Genomic DNA, 26557 nt, shown 5'->3' with positions numbered 1-26557 from the left:
TAAAGAACCAAGAAAAAAAATGTGTGTAACGCGCGCGAAAGTCATCGCGAGACCCAAGATGTCATAGAGAGCCACCCAAGCATAAGAGGCTTGGCCAGCCCAGCGGGAAAGTGCTCAGACACTATAAGAGGTCACCAAAATAGAGTCCCGGGATACCTACGCTAGGGTAATAACTTCCCGTCGAGACCACAGAGGCTTAGTTATGCCCAAATTCATATTTAATTAAGCAGCAAGCATAAAGTATGATAAAAAAAACGAAAATTAATGCCCAGATGACATAGTAAACAAAATAAACTTCGACTAAGCAAAATAGTTATGCAAAAGTACGATCTTAGAATAAAGCTCAGACAGGTCTAGTGGCGAAGGCAAAAATCATCCATCCTCGATAGCCTCGTCAGCAGGGAGCAAGTGCAGCGCACCAATGACCTCGCAGTCAACATCCCCCGCTGGAGGAAACTCTGGCAGAGGGTCAACCTGAGCGGTGTCATCCAACTCTGCCACATGAGGTGAAAATCTTCATAATCACCTCCTCAGGAACCAAACCTGTCAAGCAGAGCTGGAGACGACAGTCTCGCACCACCTCGTCACGGAGACCAAATGCGTGACTGTAAACCTCATCAGCATAAGCCGGAGAAGCACGAAAGGCTGCTAGTGCCTTCTCCTCAACACCCGTCACAAAGGACTTCCCAGTCTTAGAAGCCATGAACATCCCGCCAGTCTTCACCTCGGTATGGTGTTTGTCATAGAGGGAACCGAGCTCTTTACGCAATTCCTCATCATCTCTGGTCTTTTCTTCACATTTCTTTGTCAAGCAAGAAAGATCGTCTTGGAACTTCATGTTCTCCGATCGAAGACGTTCATTTTCTTCCTTTAATTGGGAGAGCTCTCGGCGAAATCGAGCCTCCTCAGCTCGACCTCTCTCCTCTCGAGCCTGATAAGCACAAGCCAGAGACACAGCCTGAAAAGCAAGAGACAGTTGGTTACATCACATAAACGTCCCTACAGAAAAGTCACTGAGGGGCGGGGAAAGCACCTGGCAACCTATCAAGGCTAGGCAGTGGGATAGAGCAGCAGGGGGCTGAGGGACCAAATGAGCCATGTCATGATCACATATCATCTCCCTCCCCTTTCTCCATCCCATATCAGGGTCATCTATATCCCAAAAAGACCCCACTTTCTCCTTAGCATTAACTCCTTCCAAGAATAGAGAGTTCTTCCGAGAGCCTCGAGAAGACGATATCGGATCTCCGCGACCTTTCTTAAAGTTTGGTGGGGTGGCCACTTCGCCCTTCCTCTTGCCATCGTCATGTCCTCTAGTACACTGGTCCTTTCTTTTATCCATAACAGTTCCAGAAGCATGGTTGTCAGTGGACATAGGATGAGGCCCCTGACGAACTTGAGAGCTAGACCCTCCTCCACGACCAGACTAGGGGTGCGACCCCGAAGAAGGGATAGAAGATCGAGGAACGGGAGGGTAGCGCCGGTCATCAACTCTTTTCTTCTCTCCGATAGAAAGAGACCTCCCCATAGTGTCTTCGCGAGCCTGAAGAGTGGCCAAGTTCACGCACAACCCTACAAGAAAAATAGGGGGCAATGAAGCATTAAAATTTCATAACTCAAACGTAAAAGTTAAAAATAGTGAAAATCAACGATGTGCAAAAAGGCAATTAAAGCAACAAAGAGATACCGCGGGTTAACAAACTCTTAGGATCAAATATATAATCAAAAAACCCCAGGGTTTGGCACTGAACTTGCAAATGTCGATGAATCATTCTCATTTTCACAACACTACAACTAGAGCTCCAAGTTGAAGGTACGTCCCAACCACTATCCTTTACAAAAAGAAAGTGGGATCGCCAATCCCCTCGAGTCGAGCGTAGTCTGACCATGAACTTGAAACCAGCACGAGGTTGGAAGTAGACGGAGTAGTCAGGTTTAAGGCATCGTACTGAGAAAAGATAATGGAACAAAGAAGTAGTAGCCTGAATTTGAAACTCGTTTGCTCGATGACAGAATCCCAGAAAATAAGTAAGTGAGTTTGGGGACAATTGACTGAAGCTTACACCTAAGGTACGAGTCACCTCGACTAGTAAGGAATGAGGAGGAATGGAAAACCCGCTATTAAAATGGGCAAGGGTCACGGTAAAATACTCTGCGGGTGGGTTGTGATAAGAATCCCCCAAGCTAGGAGCCTTAAACTCATAGTCACAGGAGATTTCCAGTTTACCACTCAAGCACTTCACATCCTGAGGAGTCAGAAGGCTCCGATCTAGGTCCCCGGGAATAACTTCTTGGTCAGGATTATCACCAAACGAGGAACCACGAGGGCAAGGTAATGGCACTTGAGGGATAGGAGGGAAAGAACTCTCGAGATCATCCATTAAAACATCATCACCCAAAGAACCCAAGTCACCAAGGAGGGTCAGGTCACCCAAAGAACCCAAATCGCTCAAGAGGGACGGAGTGTCAGAGTGATAAGAGTAAGTATCTGAAGCTTCACCCCTACTAAAATCACTCGAAAGGGAAGATTTGTGCATACGACTAGCCATTAGTAAAGAGTACTCCTTACCACGAGGCGCGCACCCTGCAAGAAGTTTAAAAATTTATCAGATAACCCGAGAGAAGTAGCATTAGGTGCACAACCCGTATCATGTTGTAAAGATTAGTCAATACCCCAACCCAAATCAAATCCAATCCACAAATAAACCCAGCCCAATCCCTAGCCCAAATCACCCCAACCCTAAATCCAATCCACAAATAAACCCAGCCCAATCCCTAGCCCAAATCACCCCAACCCAAATCCAATCCACAAATAATCCCAGTCTAATCCCTATCCCAAATGAATCAAACCAGCCCAATACCCTTGCACCAACCCAACCCAATCCCTAGCCCAAACCACCCCAACTCAAACCCATTACATAAATAAAGCCCAGCCCAATACCCTTGCACCAGCCCAGCCCAATACCCTTGCACCAACCCAATACCCTTGCACCAGCCCAGCCCAGCCCAGTACCGTCGCCAGCGTAGCGGCTCTGCTTGAATTCGTGCACCCCGATTGGAGCAGCTCCGTAAGATCGGCTCTACTAGCATCTGCTGGGCTGAGTAGCAGCGAAGATGACTTCTCACCAGTATATACAGAACGAGGCTCACCGATATGCATGGATTGCGTGAGATCTTTTTAAGATTTCCGGTTATTTTAGACCCACTAATGCATAGCACCACCTGGAACCAGGGCCGAAGCCTTGGTCGGACCATCTTGCGACATATAAGTCGCCTGAGTTTTCCCAAAAATGGTGGCTTACTGTACGTATTTCTTTGATCTATGGTGATGTTCACAGAAAAAGAGTCCCCGGGAGCCTCACAAGATTACGAACAGTAAAGCAAATGGAAGGAAGAAGAAAGACTATTATTTCATGGAGCACAAATTCGAATACATAAAGGAAAAGCATTTGTAATATATATTATATAGTATAATATAGTACCAGCACCAAAGACCCATAAAGAAAGGGAATAGAGCAGAGAGGATACCTGACATGACGGCGGAAGATCAGGAGAGGAGTGAGGCGTGTGGGCCCCTTTTATAGGGGAGTAGGGCTCAACCTAATTGCAAAATTAAAGCAAAGGATAGAATAAGTTTTTTAAGTTACTGTATTGTTATTTTATTAGGAGCGTAGGAAGAAGCTTTTTCTTCTAATAAATTGTTACTCTCGATCACCTTCAATAAAATGTAGGTGTTCCAGAGTGGGGGGCTTATGATGGGTATTAGTCTAAAAAATGGTTTATTTTTGTAAGTTAGGCATAATTAATTGTATAGAGATTGGATTGGGCCATAAATTAAGGATTAGGCCCAATAGAGAGCCAAGATAATCTAAGCTCATGGTTCAACTAGGAAGCCTATAAATAGGAGCCATCCCACCATTTTAAGGGGGGATTCACATTATCTCATTATATGCTCCATAAGTATCTAGCTTTTGAGAGTACATATTTTGGGGTGTTTGCTAATTTGAGAGTGGAGGATTTTTTTTGTTGGGTATCCCTCGATACCTCTAACCTCAATTCGTGACATAGGTGGCGACCCCGAGATTTATTGGTGTGGACGCGAAAGTAGCGGATATCCTCTCATACTAACGTGTTCACCCGGGCAGATTTATCACCTGAATTTCGTGTAGCATCACAAAGGAAAGATCATAATCTTCATGTTGTCTTCCGTGTCGACAAAATTTCCCTCAACACCCTCGTTCTCAGCAGTAGTATCATCACTAGCATCAAATTCCTCATCATCAAGGGTGGAAGAGGAGCTATCAGACTGGTCAGACCTGTTGTCAGAAAATTCTCGTTACATTTCAGCATCAGATTCATCTTCATATTCTTCAGCAGCTTGCACAGATGCAGAGCCCTTTTCTTTTTTCAGATTGACCAAAAACTTAGTGAGGGAAACATTCTCCTCGTTAGGAGCAATCTTTCCTCTATCCATAAATTCATAATCAGCGTCCTATGAATCATCAACATAGGTGTACTCTGGGTCAACTAACGACGGTCTAACTGATGATTCACCCTTGTGGCAAAATCTTTTCGAAGGAGTATAATAAGGATTGTATCTTGTTTGGAGTTTCGATCGAAAAACTTGAGGTGGTGGTGGAAACACTTGAATCACCATCGAGAAGTCTGGAAATTCTCCATGTCAATCTCATTTCCAGATTCACCTGGAGCAATTGTTTCAAGAAGAGTAGGAAACTCTATTACAGGAACAATTGGCATAGATGGTGTCTGGGCAGCTTCCTCCGGTGTTGTCACAACTGGTGCAAAACCACCATTGTTGCCCATCTCTCTATAGATATCTTGAGGATCAAAACCTGATTAATAATTTTACAGAAAATCGAGAGGGTACGCAACGAGAGCAATTTTGAATTGTGAAGAACAAAAATCTTAGGTTTAAACAAATCGATGCAAGATATATGTTAACCAATTTATCTGTTGAACGGTAAATAATTACCCGCAAAGCACTCTTTCAATGTTTGGCAGATTATTTACCAACGGTAACAATGAGTTAACGGGCAAAATTTTATTTTTTTTAGGAAAATATTGCAACAATTAAGGAAATAATCCAGCGTAATTTATTTCGAAAATAATATCCTGATTTAAAAATCTACGTCGGTTTAACTCCACTAAAGAGATTCAAATAAATTTTTTCACCAAATGTGGCATGTTGAACACTTATAACCTCCTAAGCAGAAAATATTAACAAACATATGTATATGCATGCCTAATTATTCCAAAACATAGTATGCAATAGAATAGAAACATAATAAGGTGCTTGTGATATGTTCACAAGTGAGATGCTTTTCACTGATGTTCGCAACGTCTCATAACAGCACTTCCAATTTCAAAAAGGATTTTGATTTTCCTGCACACAAAGAGGATATTCAACAATATATATCCAGAAATGGTAGCTCTCACACTAGAAGAACGATCTTTTTTGGACTCCTCTATGAAACTCTTTCTATTTTTTTTTTTTGTTATGATTTCTGTTTTTGATTCAGAAGAGGTAGATGACACACTAAAAGAACACTATTCATTTGGGCTCTCTTAGGTAGCTTTCTCATTCTTTCTTCTGATACAGACTAAATTGCCCTTTTTTTAATTGCTCAATCTTCTCAAGTCACTTTTCGTATGGAACAAGATCATGGAGTACACGAACATCCCTCAACTAATTTGTGACTTAGGCAAAGCAAATCTCACGACCAAATGTGTTGATTGAAATAGAACTGAGAAATTGAAAGCACATCAGAAAATTTTTCAGCATAGTACAAACATCACATATGACAAAATGTGTGAAAAATGCGTAATGCATAATATCCTAAAAATGCACATGCATGCTAAGTGTTGTCTTAGATGTTACAATATATAAGACAACATCCGTGAGTGATCAGAATGCACACATTCTTAGAGATTTACTAAGATTAAAAAATCTATCGAAATCTAATGCTTTTGTGGATATGTCCGCTAATTAGTTATTAGTCTCAAAAAATTCCATACGGATCAAACTTTACATTATTTGTTCGAGAATGTTGTACTGAATTTTTTGAAATGACATTTGCGCTTAAATTATCACAGTACATAATGAGAGTCTCACTTTTAAGACCATAATCTTCAACTATTTAATTCATCCATATAAGTTAAAAGCAACAACTTCCAATTGCCACATATTCAGATTCAGAATTCGAGAGTGACAAATAGTTTTGCTTCCTATTATACCATGAAACTAAGTTATTTCCAAAGTAGAAACAACTTCATGCACTGCTTTTTCTGTCATCTAATTCCCCCAATCGTCATCGCTAAATGCTACTAGATCAGTATTGCTTTCCTAGTATACCATAATCTTATATCCAAAGTTTATGCTATGTACAATAAGATATGTTTCACAACTTTTAAGTGCATAATTTTGGGATTTGATTGGTACTTAGCACACATACACTGAACATGATATCATGACAACTTGAAGTTAAATAGAGTAGACTGCCAATGATGTTGCGATACAAGATGTTGTCAACACATTCAGAAACATCGTCTTTGTATAGTTTCTCACTCGACCCCATTGGAGTTCTCATGCATTTAGTTTTATCATGAAATAATTTATTACTAAATTTGTGTATATTTTATTTGACACAAAAAGATTCCATAATGCATTTGCTTTATTTTAAGGAAAAGGAAGAAATTTAACCCACCTACCATGCTCATTAATTTCGAAGACATACATTCAACAAAATTATCTACAGGCCTTTCTGAAGAAGCACAAAAAATTATATCATCCACCTAAACTTGGCATATGAGTATATCATGAAAAGATTTTTATCGACCCCACCTCGTTTCAAGACAATTTCAAGTAGATAATCAGTTAATCTACTATGCCATGCACGTGGAGCCTGTTTCAGTCGATACAATGTCTTCTTTAGCTTGTAAACATAATCCAAGTTATGTGAATCCTCAGTCCTTTTGGTCTAATGTGACATGCAATGGCAGAAAACTGTCGAATAGATTCAATGCAAGCTACAGGAGCAACGGTTTCATCAAAATCCACCCCCTCAACCTGTGTATATCCTTGAGCAACCAACCGAGCTTTATTTCTAACAAAATCAATTTTGTTCCAATCACGTTAACTTGTTCAGGCTTCGGAACTAAACCCAAAATTCATCTTTTAAGACTTCATTAATGTTTTTTGGCTCAATGTGTGACTCAAAGTATGAGTATCTAACCTAACAATATACGGAACTCATGCATACTAGTACAATCGTCTTTTGGTAGTTGCCTTTTTCCTTTATTCAAGTTTGCATGTCTCCATGTATCTCTCCAATAATTTGTGACAATGGATGATTCTTCTATATTTTGCTTGGAATATATGTTCCATCATTGTTCATACCATCATTAATTTGTGGTTCCTCCTCGGATTCTGTCAATCTTAGAGGTCGTATTGTGCTAAGTGTTACAACATCTGGTATTACACATGTATTATCAAATGGCATAGACACTTCCAGCAAATCATCTACATCATCCTTGATCGCCATTCCTTTGAGATACGAAAAATCATAAAATACAACATTAATGGATTTCATAACCGCCCCTGTTCTTAAATTAAACATTCGATAGACACGACTATTTGTAGGATATCTATGAAACAAGAACTTATTGCTCTTGAGATCAAAATTGGACGGTTGATCTCTATTATTTAAAATATATCATATGCATCCAAATACATGAAAATATTTAATATTTTGTCTCTTTCCCATGATTATCTCATACGATGTCATATTCGAACCATTTCTCAAATATACATGATTAGAAATATGGCATGCAGTGTTTAGAGCCTCAACTGGAAATCATTTTGAGATATTTTTTGAACTCAACATCACCCTAGCCATCTCTTGCAGGGTACAATTTTTCCTATTAGCAATACCATTTTGTTGGGGAGCCTTTGGGACAGATAACTCATGAGTTATATCTTTCTTATCACAAAACGATGAAAAACTAAGAGTTCTCAAGTTTCTAACTATTGTCGATTTTTATTTTGCTTACCTTCAAGTTATGGAGGTTAGTAATCTTTGAAATTGAACTTTTAAATGCAATTAAAGATTCTGATTTTTCCCTAAGGAGACTTACTCACGTGAACAGTGAAAAATCATTGACACAAACAAATGAATATTTTTTACCTCCATAGCTTCCCAATTCCAATATTAGACCCATAATATCCATACGTAGTAGTTCAAGGCAATGTGTTATGCTGAAGTGTTGCAATACGTGACGTGACACCTAAGTTGGCTTACTCTTTTGACACACTCGACAAACATAAGATACTCCTAAAGACAAATGATGACTTTGGCAGCTGCCTGAAATTTATTCCAAAGTCATCATGATAAGTAATGACAAGAAAAGTCATCATAATAAGTAATGACTAGATAAACACATAAAATATATATTTGAAGCCAAGGATTAAAGATGGAATTCATTCAAACACTAGAAATGATTTTCCTTCAAATATAAAAAATGTACAAAGTAGTTAGTTGGAGGAAATATAAAACAGATATATAAGTCATTTTTACAAAATCATAATAACATCTATCATGAATTTCAAATTGACAAATCAACAAGAGAATACCAGAGAAATCTTTTTTTTAGAATACTATGAGAAATTATTGTGAGTACACACACTACATTATTTTTCAAAATAAATAAAATCATATAAATTTGCATAAATCTCGAGCATAATAAAATAGTATTGGGCTAGCAGGGATCACCACAGCCATAGGGCTGGATGTCTGCTTCCTAACATAACATAATTCCTCCAAAGATGTTGGAGAGGTTCCCGAACACGTTCTATGGTGATATAAATCTGGCCGGACATGACGTGTTAAATCTTGTGTTTAGAAGCCTCAAAGAATTCGACATGCATAGCAATGAAGTTAGAAGATATTTCAATGTTATTCAAGTGCTAAATTATGAAGATGAGGCCAAATCGATACCCCGGACCTGAGAGCCCCACGCTAGGGCGGTCAAATATTACCGCCCCAGCGCCAAAAACACTATCTAGAAGGCGAAGTCCAGAGAGCCTTGCACTAGGGCGGCCAAACTATACTGCCCCAACGCGCCCTGTCCAGAATCCTTCGCGCCAGGGCGACCAAACTTTAACTCCCCAGCGCACCGCCTGTGTGGAAAATACCTAGGTACCTAGTTTAGAGTCTTAGATTAGTTGGTAACTTATTTTTGATATGTTAATAATATATACAAGAAAATTTGTGATTGTAAATAATTAGATTATTGAGTTTTATGATATCTTGTGATTTTTTCTCTCAAATTCAAAGCTTGGCTTTGTATATACCTTTGCATGTTTCTCAAATCAAACTTATCAAAGTTTAATACTTTGTAGCGTTTGTCGATTGTTCTTCAATCAGATTGTCAAATACGAGTTCTTTGAAGGTTCGCTTGAATTTCAATTGTTTATCTCGTTAATATTTGTTGCTAAATTCTTCGTAATTTAGAGGCGAATATTACAAACTTACTTGTTCAAAAAGATCGAGACAACACAACTGTTTCTCTGTTTCATTGAATCGAGGGCGTGACTCCGTTTTTGAGCGCGTTTGCTTTTCGTGGTCGAAGAATCACATCATTTGGTATCAGAGCTTTTGGTTCCCTTTGATTCAAGTAAATATATCCTTTTTATTATCATATATGTGTTTATCCTTCGTTTGTTATCAGATCTATTTTACTCTACGTTTTTCGTCTTTCGTGGATCTTTGATTCTCGAAATTTTGTGATTTCTTTTCTTTTTTTTTCTAGTGCTCAAAGAATCCTTGTGTAATTCCACAAAAAAAAAACAGAATACCAAAAATTCGAAATTTTGCCATTGTTTGGTTTTGCTATTTTGTTCTATTCTCTTGTAGGATCCATATTCAAGTGTCTCTCACAATAAAAAAAAAATTCAAATTTCTTGTTTTATGCAGTCCGAGTAAGTCAATTTGCAAGTTTCGTGAAGTTTGAACTTGCGAGTTTGATGCACACAAGCTACAGAGCCAAGAGCGTACCCTACGAGAGAACTCAAAAAAATCGAGTGAAATACTTGAGGGCGAGCGTTTATTTCTTGGAGTGACGTGCGAGGTTTTGTAGTGAGGACAAAAAAAAGATGAGGAAAAAAAAGAAGAGAGTCGAGAGAATTTTCATTGGAGTGACTAGTGAGGATTTTTGGTGAGGAAACTTTATCTTTTATTGTTTTATACTAACATTTTCTCGCAGGTATAATGATTGAAGAATGTCAATTTCAAACAATGTTAAAGGGTTGGATAGAATATGAGAGAAGGAGTTTAAGTATTTACGTGAAAGGTATAGCCGGTGTGAGGGAGAAGTTGGGACGTATGATAGGCAAGATGATGAGGATAGACGGCGTAGAAGATTTGGGGGGAATAGAGCGTTGCATTTGGATCGTGATGATGATAGGTAATGTGAGGAAAATAAAGGAGTAGAAAGAAGAGGTGAAGGTGATGTGCATAGGGAGTTAGTTGGCATCCAATTGGCAGACGAGCTCGGAAGACAAAATTATTCCTAGGCCAATGAAGGAGTCGAAACGTGAAGCTAGTAAGTGTGAATATCAAGGTACATTTAAAACTCAGATTCTCGTACTTGTGATATTATATGTTGTTGGTGTTTTGAGGTCGGGCATGATATCAGCCAATGTCCACCTGAGGAGGTGACCATAACAAAATCTCCAGTTGAGCTTAAATCTCAAGTGGAGGTTGATGGTGTGGTTGAGCTTGAATCTCAAGTGGAGGTTGTGGTTGTTGTTGGACTTGAACATAAAGTTGAGGTTGTAGTGGAACCTGAATTTGAAGTTGTGGTTAATAGAGTTGATGTGATGGTATTGCGCTAGTTGGTGAGTTGAAGTTGTTGAATGATATACAACAGAGAATGAATCATTAGGTGGGAAAAAATTGCCTAATTTATCTATTATGGAGGAGGAGAATAGGAAAGAAGAAACTTTGTTGCTCACATCATTTGAGGAAAAAAAATATTTCTTTTGATCAATTGAAAGTTAATGAAATGAGTGGAAAAAAATGTGATATGGTCGAAAGAAAGATTGAACAAAAAAGTGAGGTGACTATAGAGATAAAAGCAAAAGATAAAAAAGAAAAGGAGGTCAAATAAAAGAAAAAAAATAAATTAAAGGCCCAAAAGAGTCAAAAGAGTGAGATTGAGAGTTATTTGTTCTTGCAAAACCCTATTATGTACCTTTGTACAAAGTGGTTTATTCTCGTTGTAATGAAATAACCGGTTCAATCCCAAGCAATGTTATTTCTTCTTTGCAGGATTTTGGAGTTGTCATGACAAGGGGACAAAGGAGTCTTATTGAAGGGAGAACCCCATGGTTTGAACCGGAAGAATTCAAGTGCAATCGTAATGAGGTAAGGTTAGTTGTGAACGAAACAACCGAGAGGTATGATTTGCTTCCTTACCTTAATTCTTTGATGTATCGTTTTTCAAAGCTTGGAGAAAGTGTTGAAAAATTGGTGGTTAAGTGGCCGAATGTAAGTTTATCCATATTCATTGATTGTTATGGATTTGAGAACATGGATGAATTGCATGTATCTACTATGAATTTTGATTTCTCATGAGTTACTAAGCTAACGGGATTTGTTTGCTACAAGAGTTCATATGCATTAGACTTAGATTCTTGTGTTGAGTTAAAAGGTTGCTTGGATAGTGCATTTAGCGTGTCCTACTTGCATGACATATATTTGATTGGTGATGGTTGTGAAGACTACATGATTGATTATGATAATTCCTTCAGTAATGATGAATATATGTTTAAAGAGAATAATTTTTTTATTCTATATTCATTGCATGAGCTACGTGATTGTGAAGAGTATTGTGGATCTTTTATCTTCGATAAAAAGCACGATTATATGTGTTTGTTGCATATGAAGAGGTATATTGAGTGGGGTTATGAAACATGCATCACATATAAAAGAATGACATTTCGGATAGATTCTTATATCGTGCATGAATTACGTCTTATTCCTAGTGAGCTATGGTCGTACACGTGTATGGATTTCATTTGTGTGTTAACTAGGTCTAAGAAGGGGAGGAATCTGATTTTTGTGATACTTAATAATATCTTATTGTTATTATTTGGTGTCATATGTTATTTGATGTTTGATGTAATTGATGATTACATGGAGAGGGCAACCAAGGAGTTGGGATTCAAAACGTTGATGGCGCATGTGGGCGATGACATCTACAATTTAGTGTTGAAAGGTAAGCGTGTTGATAATTTAATTCTTTTTATTACTAACTTGCTTGTTTTTGCGTAGGTAGCTACGATTTGAGGACAAATCTTTTTTATGAAGGGGAATATGATATGAATATGGCCGGACATGACGTGCTAAATCTTGCGTTTAGAAGCCTAATAGAATTCGGCATGCATAGCAATGAAGTTGGAAGATATTTCAATGTTATTCAAGTGCTAAATTATGAAGAGGAGGCCAATTCGAGAGCCCGGACCCGAGAGTCCCGCGCTAGGGTGGTCAAATATTACTGCCCCAACGCCAAAAACACTGTCCAGAAGGTGAAGTCCAGAGAGCCTCACTCTAGGGCAGACAAATTATACCGCCCCAGCTCGCCCTGTCCAGAATCCTTCGCGCTAAGGCGGCCAAAATTTACTGTCCCAGCGTGCCGCCTATGTGGAAAATACCTAGTTACCTAGTTTAGAGTCCTAGATTAGTTTTATCTTATTTTTGATATCTTTTTGATTTGTTAACAATACACAAAAATTTATAACAAATCACAAAAATTTATGATTGTAAACAATTAGATTATTGAGTTTTATGATATTTTGTAAGTTTTTCTCTCAAATTCAAAGATTGGCTTTGTATACACCATTGCGTGTTTCTCAAATCAAACTTATCAAAGTTTAATACTTTGTGGCGTTTGTCGATTCTTCTTCACTGGGATTGTCAAAGACGAGTTCTTTGAAGGTTCGCTTGAATTTCAATTGTTTATCTCGTTAATATTTGTTGCTAAATTCTTCGTAATTTATAGGCGAATATTTATTATATGAATCTGGCCGGGCATGACGTGTTAAATCTTGCGTTTAGAAGCCTCAAAGAATTCGGCATGCATAGCAATGAAGTTGGGAGATATTTCAATGTTATTCGAGTGCTAAATTATGAAGAGGAAGCCAAATCGAGACCCCGGACCCGAGAGCCCCGCGCTAGGGCGGTCAAATATTACCGCCCCAACGCCAAAAACACTGTCCAGAAGGCGAAGTCCAGAGAGCCTCGTGCTAGGGCGACCAAACTATACGGCCCCAGCGCGCCCTGTCCAGAATCCTTCACGCTAGGGCGGCCAAACTTTACCGCCCCAGCGCGCCTCCTGCGTGGAAAATACCTAGTTACCTAGTTTAGAGTCCTAGATTAGTTTGTAACTTATTTTTGATATCTTTTTGATTTGTTAACAATATATACACGAAAATTTATGATTGTAAACAATTAGATTATTCAGTTTTATGATATTTTGTGAGTTTTTCTCTCAAATTCAAAGCTTGGCTTTATATACACTTTTGTGTGTTTCTCAAATCAAACTTATCAAAGTTTAATATTTTGTGGCGTTTGTCGATTGTTCTGACAATCCGAGTTCTTTGAAGGTTTGCTTGAATTTTAATTGTTTATCTCGTTAATATTTGTTGCTAAATTCTTCGTAATTTATAGGCGAATATTTATGATATGAATATGGTCGGACATGACGTGCTAAATCTTGCGTTTAGAAGGCTCAAAGAATTTGGCATGCATAGCAATGAAGTTGGAAGATATTTCAATGTTATTCAAGTGCTAAATTATGAAGAGGATGCCAAATCGAGACCCCGGACCCGAGAGCCCCGCGCTAGGGCGGTCAAATATTACCGCCCCAGCGCCAAAAATACTATCCAGAAGGCGAAGTCCAGAGAGCCTCCCACTAGGACGGCCAAACTATACGGCCCCAGCACGCCCTGTCCAGAATCCTTCGTGCTGGGGCGGCCAAACTTTACCATCCCAGCGCGCCGCCTGCGTGGAAAATACATAGTTACCTAGTTTAGAGTCCTAGATTAGTTGGTAACTTATTTTTTATATCTTTTTGTTTTGTTAACAATATATACACACAAATTTATGATTGTAAACAATTAGATTATTGAGTTTTATGATATTTTGTGAGTTTTTCTCTCAAATTCAAAGCTTGGCTTTATATACACTTTTGTGTGTTTCTCAAATCAAACTTATCAAAGTTTAATACTTTGTGGCGTTTGTCGATTGTTCTTAACTCGGATTGTCAAATACGAGTTCTTTGAAGGTTCGCTTGAATTTCAATAGAGGCTTCCAAACCCGTAACATAATTTGGCCACAAGATAAATCGCACACCTCAGAAATAATTATTTTGTGTGTCATACATACTTACAAACATCATGAATCTCGTTGGATCATCCTCGGACATGCTGCCCTAACATACTAAAATTTATACCCAAGACAGCTCCTAAGGTGCATTTTGACACATACGACTCCCGAATTAAATAGAACCACTTAGGACGTACCAATCGACTTGAGACTCGACCCATACATAAAGCACATCCTAAGCTACTACCCAAGGCCCTAAACCATCCCCGAACCATAACCTATCCCCGTACCATGCTCAACGAACAATATAGACACAAACTGCCCAAAGAATGACGTTATGGCTCTTATGTGTTTCATACGACTTTCTATCGATTCTAACTCGAACTAACCCCAAACCAAGCCCTAGACTCGAACTTTATACATCACTTAAGCCTCTGATCCAGCCCGTTCCAGCCAACAAGGCACCACAGGCCCTTGAACAACCCAAAGTCGTGGCCCTCCTCGCGAACACCCTCAAGCGCGCCCACTTGCCACTCACGGCACCAACCTATGCTGCTCAATCGGACCCTAACCAACCACTACCAGACCTACCCCAGGACCCTAAGACTCTTCCTATACCCTCACCATGAGCCCTGGTCCAGCCCTATACTGAGCCCGATGCCCCACAGCCGAGATCGCCCATATGTACGGCCATGCACACTATTAATTCTATGTTGTATCAGCAGCCCTTTGCCCCTTCATGGTCCACTTAACGGCATCTAAACAAACTTCAAAACATAAACATATGTAGCAACAATCCATAGAATCGGTTTAGCGAAGACGATGATCAAAACTCGAAGAAAACGTTGAAGTTCATGCAATATATATATCGAAACGAATTTTAGTTCTAGCGTACATATAATCAAACCAACAAGTTTTCATGCATATTTTATATCAAAATATAGTATATAACATGATCGATGCATAAATTAAAGGTTTAGACATGCCTTTCCTTTAAAACACACGAAATATCAACAAACGAATGCGTGAGAAAACGGAGGCCGAACAGAGACGGATTGCTGCGTTTATTGGCTTCAAAATGGCTGAATTAATCAAGGATTGTAGTGTGATGATGGGATAAGCTTGCTGATGGAAGAAAAATTAAAAAAAATTCCAAATCTAAGCCTTAAACTATCGGCCAAGTGTGTGTGAGTTTAGTGCATGTTTTTAGGTGTTTTTGTGTGTGTGTGTCGTGTGATAGGTTATGATTTAGGGTAGGATTCTCTTTCTTATATTTAAATAAATATTATCTAATTTTTTAGTTTAATTAAAATACCATTTAAAATTACTAAATTAAGCCCTCACAATTTAAATTACTAATTAAGCCCTCCAACTTTTGAAATTAAGAGTCTTACAAATTTAAATTCTACCCATAATTAAATAATACCTAATTTAATTAATTAAATCATAAAAATAATTATTAAAATATTTTATTTCGAGTGGACGCATTTAAATCTCCTATTTTTTGAATTTTTCAAAGTAAAATACTTAACATACTCTTATTTCACTCGATAAATTAAATTTAGCTCCAAAATGCTAAAATTTTATAATTCATTTAAAATACTTCGTTTCTTCACTTAAAATGAAATTATAACTTAAAATTTTAACATCTTAATCGTCTCCGATTTTCTTTTCTGATTCGGTATCGAACGTTCGTCTATAAAACTGAAACTCATGAATACATCTTAAATATAATAAAATTGATTTAACAAAAAAAATTATACATTTAAAATAATTTAACATATAGCATGCATTACTTGGATTATTAACTAAATAAATTAATTCGATCATGCATGAGATTTATGTGTACTAGTTTTTAGGCACTACATAATATCTGTGAGAGTTAAAATCGAATTTCTTTCTTTTTCTTTTCTTTTTCCTAATGAGAGAGATGTGATTCTAAATTGGCTGACCTTGCATAGCACATATCCTAAAGTAGGTGTCTTGTGAGACGGTCTCACGAATCTTTATCTGTGAGACGGGTCAACCCTATCGGTATTCACAATAAAAAATAATATTTTTAAATGGATGACCTAAATAAGAGATTCGTCTCACAAAATACGACCCGTGAAACCGTCTGACACAAGTTTTTGCTCATATCCTAATATTCATATAGTAGATATCTTATAACACAGGCTCACAGATCTATTTTTGTGAGATAATCAATGCGATTCATACTTAAATTTAGAAATAATATTTTTAATTAATTGGATCGAGCTAGATATCTTTTTCACAAACATTTACTATTAATACAATCTCATAAAAATTTTGTGATAATGATATCATGTATATCCTAACAAGTATGCCCAAAAAAATCCATGATATTATCACCCGGTGAGAAAAAAACATATTTCTTTCAATAATATAAGATCATCTCCAACCTATTACACCAAATACAAAATACATCTCCAACACATCAATTCTTAACTAAAAAAATTATTCTCGGAATATTGTCTATTATTTTATTCCCAACAATTAATTTATTTTACAAATATTTTCAAACACAATAATTAAAATATCAACAATATCTAAATAATTTAAATATTGATATTCATTATTTTTTAAAAAAAATTACAATTTTATCGAAATAACTATATTATGGAAACTCAAAATCAACACTTTATAATTAAATATTACAACAAATAAATTCTAATAAAAAATTTGACTCTACTGCAATACTGTAGCTTTGACCAAGCACTAAAAATAAAGTCGGGTTGGAGCAAAAAATCCTCCTAACACTGTTTTAGTAAAGAAACTAATCGACTAACATTATGTTTAAAAATTAAATTCAAACACAAGTCAAATTGAATGGGCTGTTGGCACATTTTCATGCAAGTTTCCTTCTAACGTATGCGTAAGTATCATAATGAAATTGAGATGCCATTGAGTATAAAATATCTTAAACAATAATTAAAATTATATATTTTATTATTTATATAGGTTTAAATTCGATTGTAGGTACATATATTCCAAGTAGTAGGTGATGTAGTGGACATATATTAAAATTAATTCAAGAGATTTGTTATGTCTAAATAGCTTTTTTTTATTCAAGATTTTATAAAAAGTATGTCTCTTACATATATTCAGTCTCATATATTTATATAAATATATGAAATCGATCTACCTGATCTATATATAAAGTAAAAAATCAATATTTTTTATGGATCGGATTAGATAAGATATTCGTCTCACAAACTTAACTCGTGAAACAATTTCATATGAGTTTTTGTGTTTTATAAACTCAAGTCAATCCAAAACATAAATCCCTAGAAAATAAATAATTAAATTTAAGAAGTGTTTGCAATCACTAATAAATTTAATTTTTGCCGTTTGAATTAAAATAATAATAATTTTACGTGTTTCTTAAATAAGATTTTAATTTCTGCTCAATTTAATTGAAATCTAAAAGTTAGTGGAATGATGATTATATTTCTACAAAAATGATGATAGTAATAAATTTTTTTATTATAAATATTAATTAAATTGACTGTAATCAAATAGGCATCACATTTTGTTTCGAACTCTGTGCCCCCATTCGTTAATTTACACAAAATTTAATAAGGTAGCCCAGTTTGATTTACATGCAATTTAATAAGGTCGCCGGGTTTGATTTGATTTATATGCAACTTCTGAGCTCACCGCCTACGTCGTTAAAGCTTCCCTCCAAGAAGCTCATTAATTTAGCATAAATACCGTCGTTTGACATCTTCATCTATTGTTCTTGTATTCTTTGACACACTCTTTTCTTGAAATTCGTTTTCCTACGAGAGGAAAGGAGATTGCATTGACTTATAATGGCGAAATCACCGGAAACAGAGCACCCAGTGAAGGCTGTTGGATGGGCTTCAAATGACACTTCTGGGGTCTTAGCTCCTTTCAAGTTCTCCAGAAGGTACAGATTTGAGTTTACATTTGTTTTTCAAGATTTTGCTAGAACTGGGAATAATGAAAGTTTGAGCTTTTTTATTTTATGTTAAACACGTGTTTTTTTTTTTCGGCGGTTTAATTTAATTTACGACACATTTGTAGGGCTACTGGGGAGCATGATGTGCAGTTCAAAGTTCTGTATTGTGGCGTGTGCCATTCTGATCTTCATATGGTCAAGAACGAGTGGGGATTTTCTCTATATCCTATCATTCCTGGGTAAGATTTATACTTTGTTTATGTGTTCGTGTGTAAATATTTTGTGGGTATGCGTTCTTGATGTATAAAGGATCATGGGTTCTTCACTCTATATCTTATTGTTCTTGGGTAAGATTTATCCTGTTTTTGTGTGAGTGTGTGTGTTGTGTGTTAATGTGTAAATATTTTGTGGATATGTTCCCTTGGTGTACAACGGTTTATGGGTTTTTTTTGCTGGTGACGATTTGGTAACTGTGCAAATGTGGCTTGATTTGATATATATACTTAATTTTCTTGATATAGGCATGAGATTGTGGGGGATAGTTACCGAGGTAGGTAAAAAGGTGGAGAAATTCAAGGTCGGAGACAAAGTAGGCGTAGGTTGCTTGGTCGGATCATGCCGCCAATGTGATCAGTGTGCTATTGATCTTGAAAATTACTGTCCCAAACAAATACTCACATATAGTATGCCTTACTTTGATGGGACCGTTACATATGGAGGTTATTCTAATATCATGGTTGCTGACGAGCATTTCGTCATTCGTTGGCCTGAGAATCTACCTCTTGATATCGGTGCTCCTCTCTTATGTGCTGGGATCACGACTTACAGCCCATTAAGGTACTTCGGACTTGACAAGCCGGGGTTGAAAGTTGGTATAGTTGGTCTTGGTGGCCTCGGCCATTTAGCCGTGAAGTTTGCTAAGGCTTTCGGGACTCATGTGACGGTCATCAGTACGTCAATTAATAAAAAGAAGGAAGCTATTGAAAGTCTTGGCGCAGATGAATTTTTAGTTAGCCGTGATCCTGAGCAGATGCAGGTTTCTTTCTTCTTATTTCGGTGGATCTCTTTCTTCTACTCTAGTACAATGTAAATTTACTAACATCAAATTTATTTGATTTTGCGCGCCCATAGGCTGCAATGGGAACGTTGGATGGAATCCTTGATACCGTGTCCGCAACTCATCCCCTGGTACCGTTGATAACTTTGTTAAAGCCCAATGGGAAGCTTATCTTGGTTGGTGCTCCAGAAAAGCCACTTGAGTTTCTCGCCTTTCCCCTGCTTCAAGGTGAGAATAAATGTCTGTCAGGAAAAAATTAAGAGTAGAAGTCGTTAAAGAGTAAACATATATTTTCATGGATACCCTTGTGAAAGAACTGAAAATAACAGCAATGAAAAAATTGTCTTCGTTTCTGTTTGAGTGTTGTATTTCTTACTCACTTGTTTATTTTGTCGACTTTTGTTAAAAATATGGAAAATAGGGAGGAAGACAATATCCGGAAGTGCAACCGGAGGACTGAAAGAAACTCAAGAGATGATAGATTTTGCAGCAAAGAACAATATACTACCAGAGGTGGAGATGATCGATATAGATTACATAAACAAGGCTATGGAGCGTCTCCTGAAATCTGATGTGAAGTATCGATTCGTCATTGACATTGAAAATTCGTTGAAAGCTGAATAAGACCATGTGAAGATTTTACCTCTTGATAGGTTATAGTATTCGAAAAATGGGAATAATCGATTTATGTGTTGTGTTTTCTCAACTTTTTGGTTTCGAAACGATGAGAGTCTGCTACACTGAGTGATCTAGTTGTATCGAGTTTATGATCGTCCTATGCATAATAAAAGACTACATTTCAATTTCTATCTTGGTTTTGCTTCTTGTTTTCATCTACCTCGTATGTGTTCTTTGATATTTGTTCATCACCGATTTTATGATTTTAGTGCGGAAGCTTGATATGGATGGAATAGCTGCTTGCTTCGAAAATTGTTTGGTGAACAATATATATATTGATTTAATAAATAATAACAAGTATAATAACCTTGAGTTTGACTCTGAAGTCGTTCCATGCCTTATCTTCAGTACCGACCGAAATGTAAATTTGAGGCTCGTTTGATAAGAGAACCCCAGATCTTTAGAATTGTTTTGAGAAAATGCAGATTGATTTATTCATTCATTAAATTAAAAATGTTCAAATACACGAGACTCTAACCCTAACAAAACAACCAAAAGACTCCAATCCTAACGAAACTTGAAAAAATGCAAGACTCCATCCTAACCAAACAACCAAAAAAGATAAAACCAAAGTTTAAACGAAAGAAAACAATTAAAAACACCCATCTGCAAGGAACGATCTTGCAATTCCATATGATATCTCAAGGGCAGTATCTCGATCTTCCAATTCCATATGACATTTACTTTATATGTATATTCATGCAAGAGGAATAGATAAAGTATTTGAATATATTATAGTAACATGAGGTCCACAAGTCACGTTGATCATGAAATTAATTAGATGTGTATTGTATAATCTAAATTCGTTCTTAGTCAATTCAGCAGCCTATAAAATAAGGATAAAATGTCGCTCGAGTTCGAGACTAGTATATGTGATTTTAACGCCACGTTCATTGGTATGAGCATGAAGATATACAAACATATAGATTGATGATCATATGACGAGTCACTGAAAAACCCTTATTCGGGCTTTTCAAGTGATTATAACTTATCGAGTGGATTAAGAACGCAATTATGGTTGTACATCATTAATCATTTGACCCGAGACAACATGGGGGCTCTGCGTACTAGCGACGTACTTTGATTCGTTTACCGACTCTATAAGAGTCATCAGGTGACAATGTCGGGTGTAGTTTGGATATACGTAGGAGCTGATGCATTATAGTCGGGATTCACCACTTACCTATAGGTGTGGATATCCTATGAACGCAACATACAACCCCCCGTTATACAACAGTCTCCAAGTGTGCTTGTTCCCCCTTCTTCCTTACCCACAAGTCTTTGTGAAACAATTCCGATGAAAAGAAAATATGATCTGATGGGTTAATAGTGCAAGGAATAAATGACCAAAGTATGACATGTGCTTTAGGGAAATGCGTTTCCCAAGTTGCATATATGATGTCATTATGATTACTCAAAGATAGATCACATCATTATCATATTCATTTGCAAATCTCGATATATCAATGGTTGCAGATTCGATCGGGATATATGAGTTGAAGAGATCGTACTGTACGTTAACCATAACCTATTGGTTCTTGTAGACACTATCAGTGATATATAGGATATCATGGGACGATGCTACTAGACGTTCTTTCCATGATATGATGGGTGAAATGATACTTGAGTTCTGACATTCAAATAATCAAGATGTTGATGAACAAAATGGGGTTAATTAAGGTACGTAAACTATATAAGAGACATGAGCTGACAAAGTATATCCATGAACCATTAAAGTCACACAAGTATTAGATTTTATATTCTCGTTGAGATAGTCAAATTCATGGAGATGAATTTGATTATTAAGTTTGATGGAGATCAAACATATTGCTTATAAAGGAGTTTATAAATGTATTCTCTTTTTGGAAGTTGTAGAAGTTAGCTTGACTGCTAATTTTGTAAGGAGAGTGTAACTTTCTAATTTAGTGAAGGAGTTCCAAAATAACTGCTAAAAATCAATCAGTGAAAAATTCTGATTTTTAAAATTTTCATCTTCATTATATTAAAAAGTTTTGTACCTTCGTAAGCCGAAGAAAATATAGTCCAAAATTTCATCCAACTCTCTATCTCCTCTCTAAGAAATCGCCCCACTTTTTGGAGAAGCAACCTTCAGCCGATCACCTTCCACCACCGCCAATCGTCGCGAATCCGTTGTGATACCACCGAAGCACCACCGTCCTTTGATGATCAATTCTCAACGCAAAATCGTTTGGACTTATAGTGCGATATAAATGAAGAATCTGTTTTTCAATCATGTAGCTGATTGAATACATCAAGAGGTAACAACTCTAAACATAAAAGTTCTCGTTCGTATTATTCTTATTATTTATTGTTTAAATAGTGTTGAGTTGATCGTCTCTAATCGCTTAAGAAATTCCACAAAATCAGATTTTTTAAACCAAAAAAAATATTTTCTACGAGTGGGCATCGACTTCACATATGGGCAGCGAAATTAAACAAGTGTTGGATGGAAGGTGCTGCCTTCAATCTAGGCTAGGAGTTCAGTTAGGCAGTAGCGTAAGTCCTAAGTTGGGTGGGTTTGTACAAGGTGTTGTATAAATCAAAGTCTTCTGGTGGATCCTACCCGAGGTGGTATAAGGGATGACGTAGGATCAGTTGAAGTCTCTGAACATCCATAAACATATCTTGTGTACATAGCTGTTTAACTATTGTTTTACAACTGATTTGATCAATTCGAGCTGTTATCAGTTCTGTTCTCACCATAACTGAACTGATACATGCAAGAACTGATCCACCTTATTTCAGTTATTCAGTTTACACAAGTTAAAAGGCTTTCAAATTAGTCAGCTTTCTTAACGAATGATTTTTTTCGAATGTCTTCCGCTTGGTTAAACAAAACTCGATCTAATTTATCGGTGTTTATATTCTTAGAACACGAGCTATTGAAGCTCATGAATAATATTGTGTTTGAAGCACCCTCGCAGGTGTCAGAACCGATCCTTCAAATAATGACTGAGAGCCTTGTCCAATATACTAGCTTTGTGTTAGGATTTTTTTATTGTTATATTTTTAATATTTGATAATTGTAAAAGTGGACTTGTTTGTGGCCCATTTCACCATCTTAAATTGTACCTTAATGTGCCAGGGAAATTTAATGTAAATATTAGATTTAGTGGGAGATTAATATTGGAAGATAATGAGCACATATCATCAAGAGTTGGAGATCAAATACATATAAAATAATGGAAGCTTTTTTAATATTGCAATTGCATATTTGTATTTGCCTAGGTTTTGGACTTGGATCCATGTATGACTCTCGTGGATCTAATAGCTCTCGGTTATCAATCATCCTTTATTATTTATAACGCATGTGATGCATTATAAATAATCAGTATGTGGGTCATTACTATTATAATAACAAGAGTTGCATGAATCTGATAAACATACAAACAAACATGATGTGATTTTAAATTAAAAATCGATGATATATATTTTAAAAAATAAAATCTCTCATTTTAAATTAGATTCAAAATTTATATCGAGTCCATAAAACAAAAATGAGAAGCGTTTTAAATTTTTCTTGCATTTCATTAACGATAGTTTCATAATGAACGCTACTCGTGGTTAGTGCCTGGCTCATATTATTGGGGATGTATGGATGTCAAAAATCTGTGACATCTACTTATATACTTGATGTCAATTGGGTAGAACTCCCTTGAATTCAACTCATATTATCGGGGAGATCTCATGATGATCGTCCACTATGATTCAACATTGACGGGTGAGGCTCGAGACATGAAGATAAACGGCATCATACTATTGGATCCTTATCAAATGCAGGACAAATTATGTAGAGGTTGCAAGAGTTGCAATTAAGCTTGAACTTTTTGAAATTATGATTGGTTGATAATATTCGATATCGTAATTTAGCAATTTGACCATGCGTACTCAATAAGAAATTAATATTTCTTGTTTTCATCCGAGGATGGTAGAAATGTCAAAATAGTGGGAGGTAATTCATAAAAAAAAGTCCATATTTTATGTCGTATAAAGTAGTTTACAATAGTCAGTAACATTTATCCAGTTTCCATTTTCAATATATTTATGATTTCGTATCCATAATCTATTATTCTCTATCAAAACAAGCTAACTAGACCAAACTATCATTACTGGCTAAGAAATTTAAAAATTGTTTTAAATTCGGATAAATTACCATATGTGATCACTAAAACTCCTCCAAAAAATGCAGCAGCCAATGCCAGTGATGAGAAATTAGCAAAATTTGAAAAATAATAGGACCATGACTTGCAAACTAAGAACTTTATGCTAGCTTCTACGTCAAACGAACTTCAAGGATGATTTGAGGATGTTGTAAATGATGCTGACATTTATAGACACCTGGAAGAGTTGTATGGTGTACAAACACGTCCATTAAAGCACAATGTTGTCAAAGAGATTATGACCACACATATGCAAGATGAGGTCTCGGTTGATGAACATGGTGTAAGGATGATTGGGTTTATCGAAAATCAAATGGGCTTGGACTTTGTCATCCCAAATAGTTGTCTACGAACATAATACTGATGTTAGTGCCAGTCTCGTTTGATGAGGTTGTGGTGAACTTCAACATTAATAAGATAGAGACTACTCTTGAAGAGCTAATCAATATGTTTACGACATTTTAAGCCACCATAGAAGAAGAAAAGCTTGTTTTCCTAGTTGGTTCCTCATCTGGGACGAAGAAAAGCCCACAAGGGAATGGAAAAAGTGTTTTGCCCCTTCAAAGAAGTGTTCTCTCATGTACGACTGTCTTGGAGCTTGTTTCAAACCGTACAAACTTTTGTTTAGTCGACACACCATATCCTCCTTGTCTTTATCTCTGAGTCCTTGGGTTACTGCATATATATCTTCATCTAGATCACTATGAAGAAATATAGTCTTGACATCGAGTTGTTCTATCTCCATATTCATACTAGCTACAAGTCCTAGAACAACTCTAATAGAGGACATCTTCACCACTGGTGCAAAAATTTCATCAAAATCAACACATTTATTCTAGCTGAAACCCTTCACAACTAGCCTCCCTTTGTACCTTAGCAATGATTTATTTTCTTCACTGTTCAACCTGTAAACCCATTTATTTTTTAGTGCGCTCTTATCTTTTGTTAGTTTTAATAAGTTGAAGGTGTGATATTAATGAAACGATCTCATGTTTTTTATCATCGCTTCGATCCATTTATCTTTTTGGGTATTTGATGTAAATTCTTTGAAACTCTATGGTTCTCCACCATCAGTTATCATCACATACTCATGTGGGTTGTATCTCGTAGAAAGTGTTCTTTATCTGGTGGACCTTCTGATCTCTGTTTCTGAATATTGAGCGGAATGGTTGTTTTGAGCATCAATTGGCTCAATTAACTCATCATGCTCAGTTTGTATATCTCTCCAGTGATCCTGAAGGGGGGATGAACTGGATCTATATTGTCAAGAATTTATGAATTCATGTTTGTCGTTGTTTTTTCTACATCAGAACCAATTTCATCTTTGAGGAATACAACATTCCGGCTTCTAACGATATTTTCACAACTTTTAAGTGCGTAAGATACGTTTCACAACTTTTAAGTGCGTAATTTTGGGATTTGATTGGTACATAGCACACATACACTGAACATGATATCACGACAACTTGAAGTTAAATGGAGTAGACTGCCAATGATGTTGTGGTACAAGGTGTTTTCAACACCTTCAGCAACATTGTCTTTGTATTGTTTCTCACTCAATCCCATGGGAGTTCTTATGTGTTTAGTGTTATCATGACATAATTTCTTTACTAAATTATTTGCGTATGTTATTTGACACAAAAAGATTATATCATGCATTTGCTTTATTTTAAGGAAAAGGAAGAAATTTAACTGACCTACCATGCTTATTAATTTCGAAGATATACATTCAACAAAATTATCCACATGCCTTTCTGAAGAAGCACAAAAAATTATATCATCCACCTAAACTTGGCATATGAGTATATCATGAAAAGAGTTTTATCGACCTCAACTCGTTTGAAGCCAATTTCAAGTAGATAATAGGTTAATCTACCATACCATGCACGTGGAGCCTGTTTCAGTCGATACAATGTCTTCTTTAGCTTGTAAACATGATCCAAATTATGTGAATCATCAATCCTTTTGGTCTAATGTGACATGCAATGGCAGACAACTGTGGGGCAGATTCAATGCGAGCTACATGAGCAAAAGTTTCATCAAAATCCACCTCCTCAACCTGTGTATTTCCTTGAGCAACCAACCGAGCTTTATTTCTAACAAAATTCCCCGATTCATCGGTTTTGTTCTTAAAAATCCATTTTGTTCCAATCACATTAACTTGTTTAGGCTTTGGAACTAAACCCAAAATTCATCTTTTAAGACTTCATTAATATTCTTTGACTCAATGTGTGACTCAAAGTAGGAGTGTCTGACCTGACAACATACGGAACTCATGCATACTTGTACAATC

The 26557-nt window shown here is 36.6% G+C and overlaps 1 protein-coding gene and 1 pseudogene across 1 annotated transcript; one reads left to right on the top strand and one right to left on the bottom strand.

Annotated features, from left to right (window-relative positions):
- Nucleotides 1-348: 348 nt before the first annotated feature.
- On the bottom strand, nt 349-1519 carry LOC142522832 (uncharacterized). The gene is made up of 2 exons (XM_075626389.1): nt 1034-1519; nt 349-958 (listed from the first exon to the last, which is right to left on the bottom strand). The coding sequence occupies exons 1-2, from the start codon at nt 1373-1375 to the stop codon at nt 485-487; spliced, it is 816 nt and encodes a 271-aa protein (XP_075482504.1). The 5' UTR covers nt 1376-1519; the 3' UTR covers nt 349-484.
- Nucleotides 1520-18079: 16560 nt separating this feature from the next.
- LOC142523293 (cinnamyl alcohol dehydrogenase 2-like) lies at nt 18080-20212 on the top strand (annotated as a pseudogene).
- The last annotated feature ends 6345 nt before the right edge of the window (nt 20213-26557 follow it).

Source organism: Primulina tabacum, chromosome 13 (genome assembly GCF_025594145.1).
Source record: "Primulina tabacum isolate GXHZ01 chromosome 13, ASM2559414v2, whole genome shotgun sequence".
Taxonomy (NCBI): domain Eukaryota; kingdom Viridiplantae; phylum Streptophyta; class Magnoliopsida; order Lamiales; family Gesneriaceae; genus Primulina; species Primulina tabacum.
This window is presented reverse-complemented; position numbering and strand designations above follow the sequence as displayed.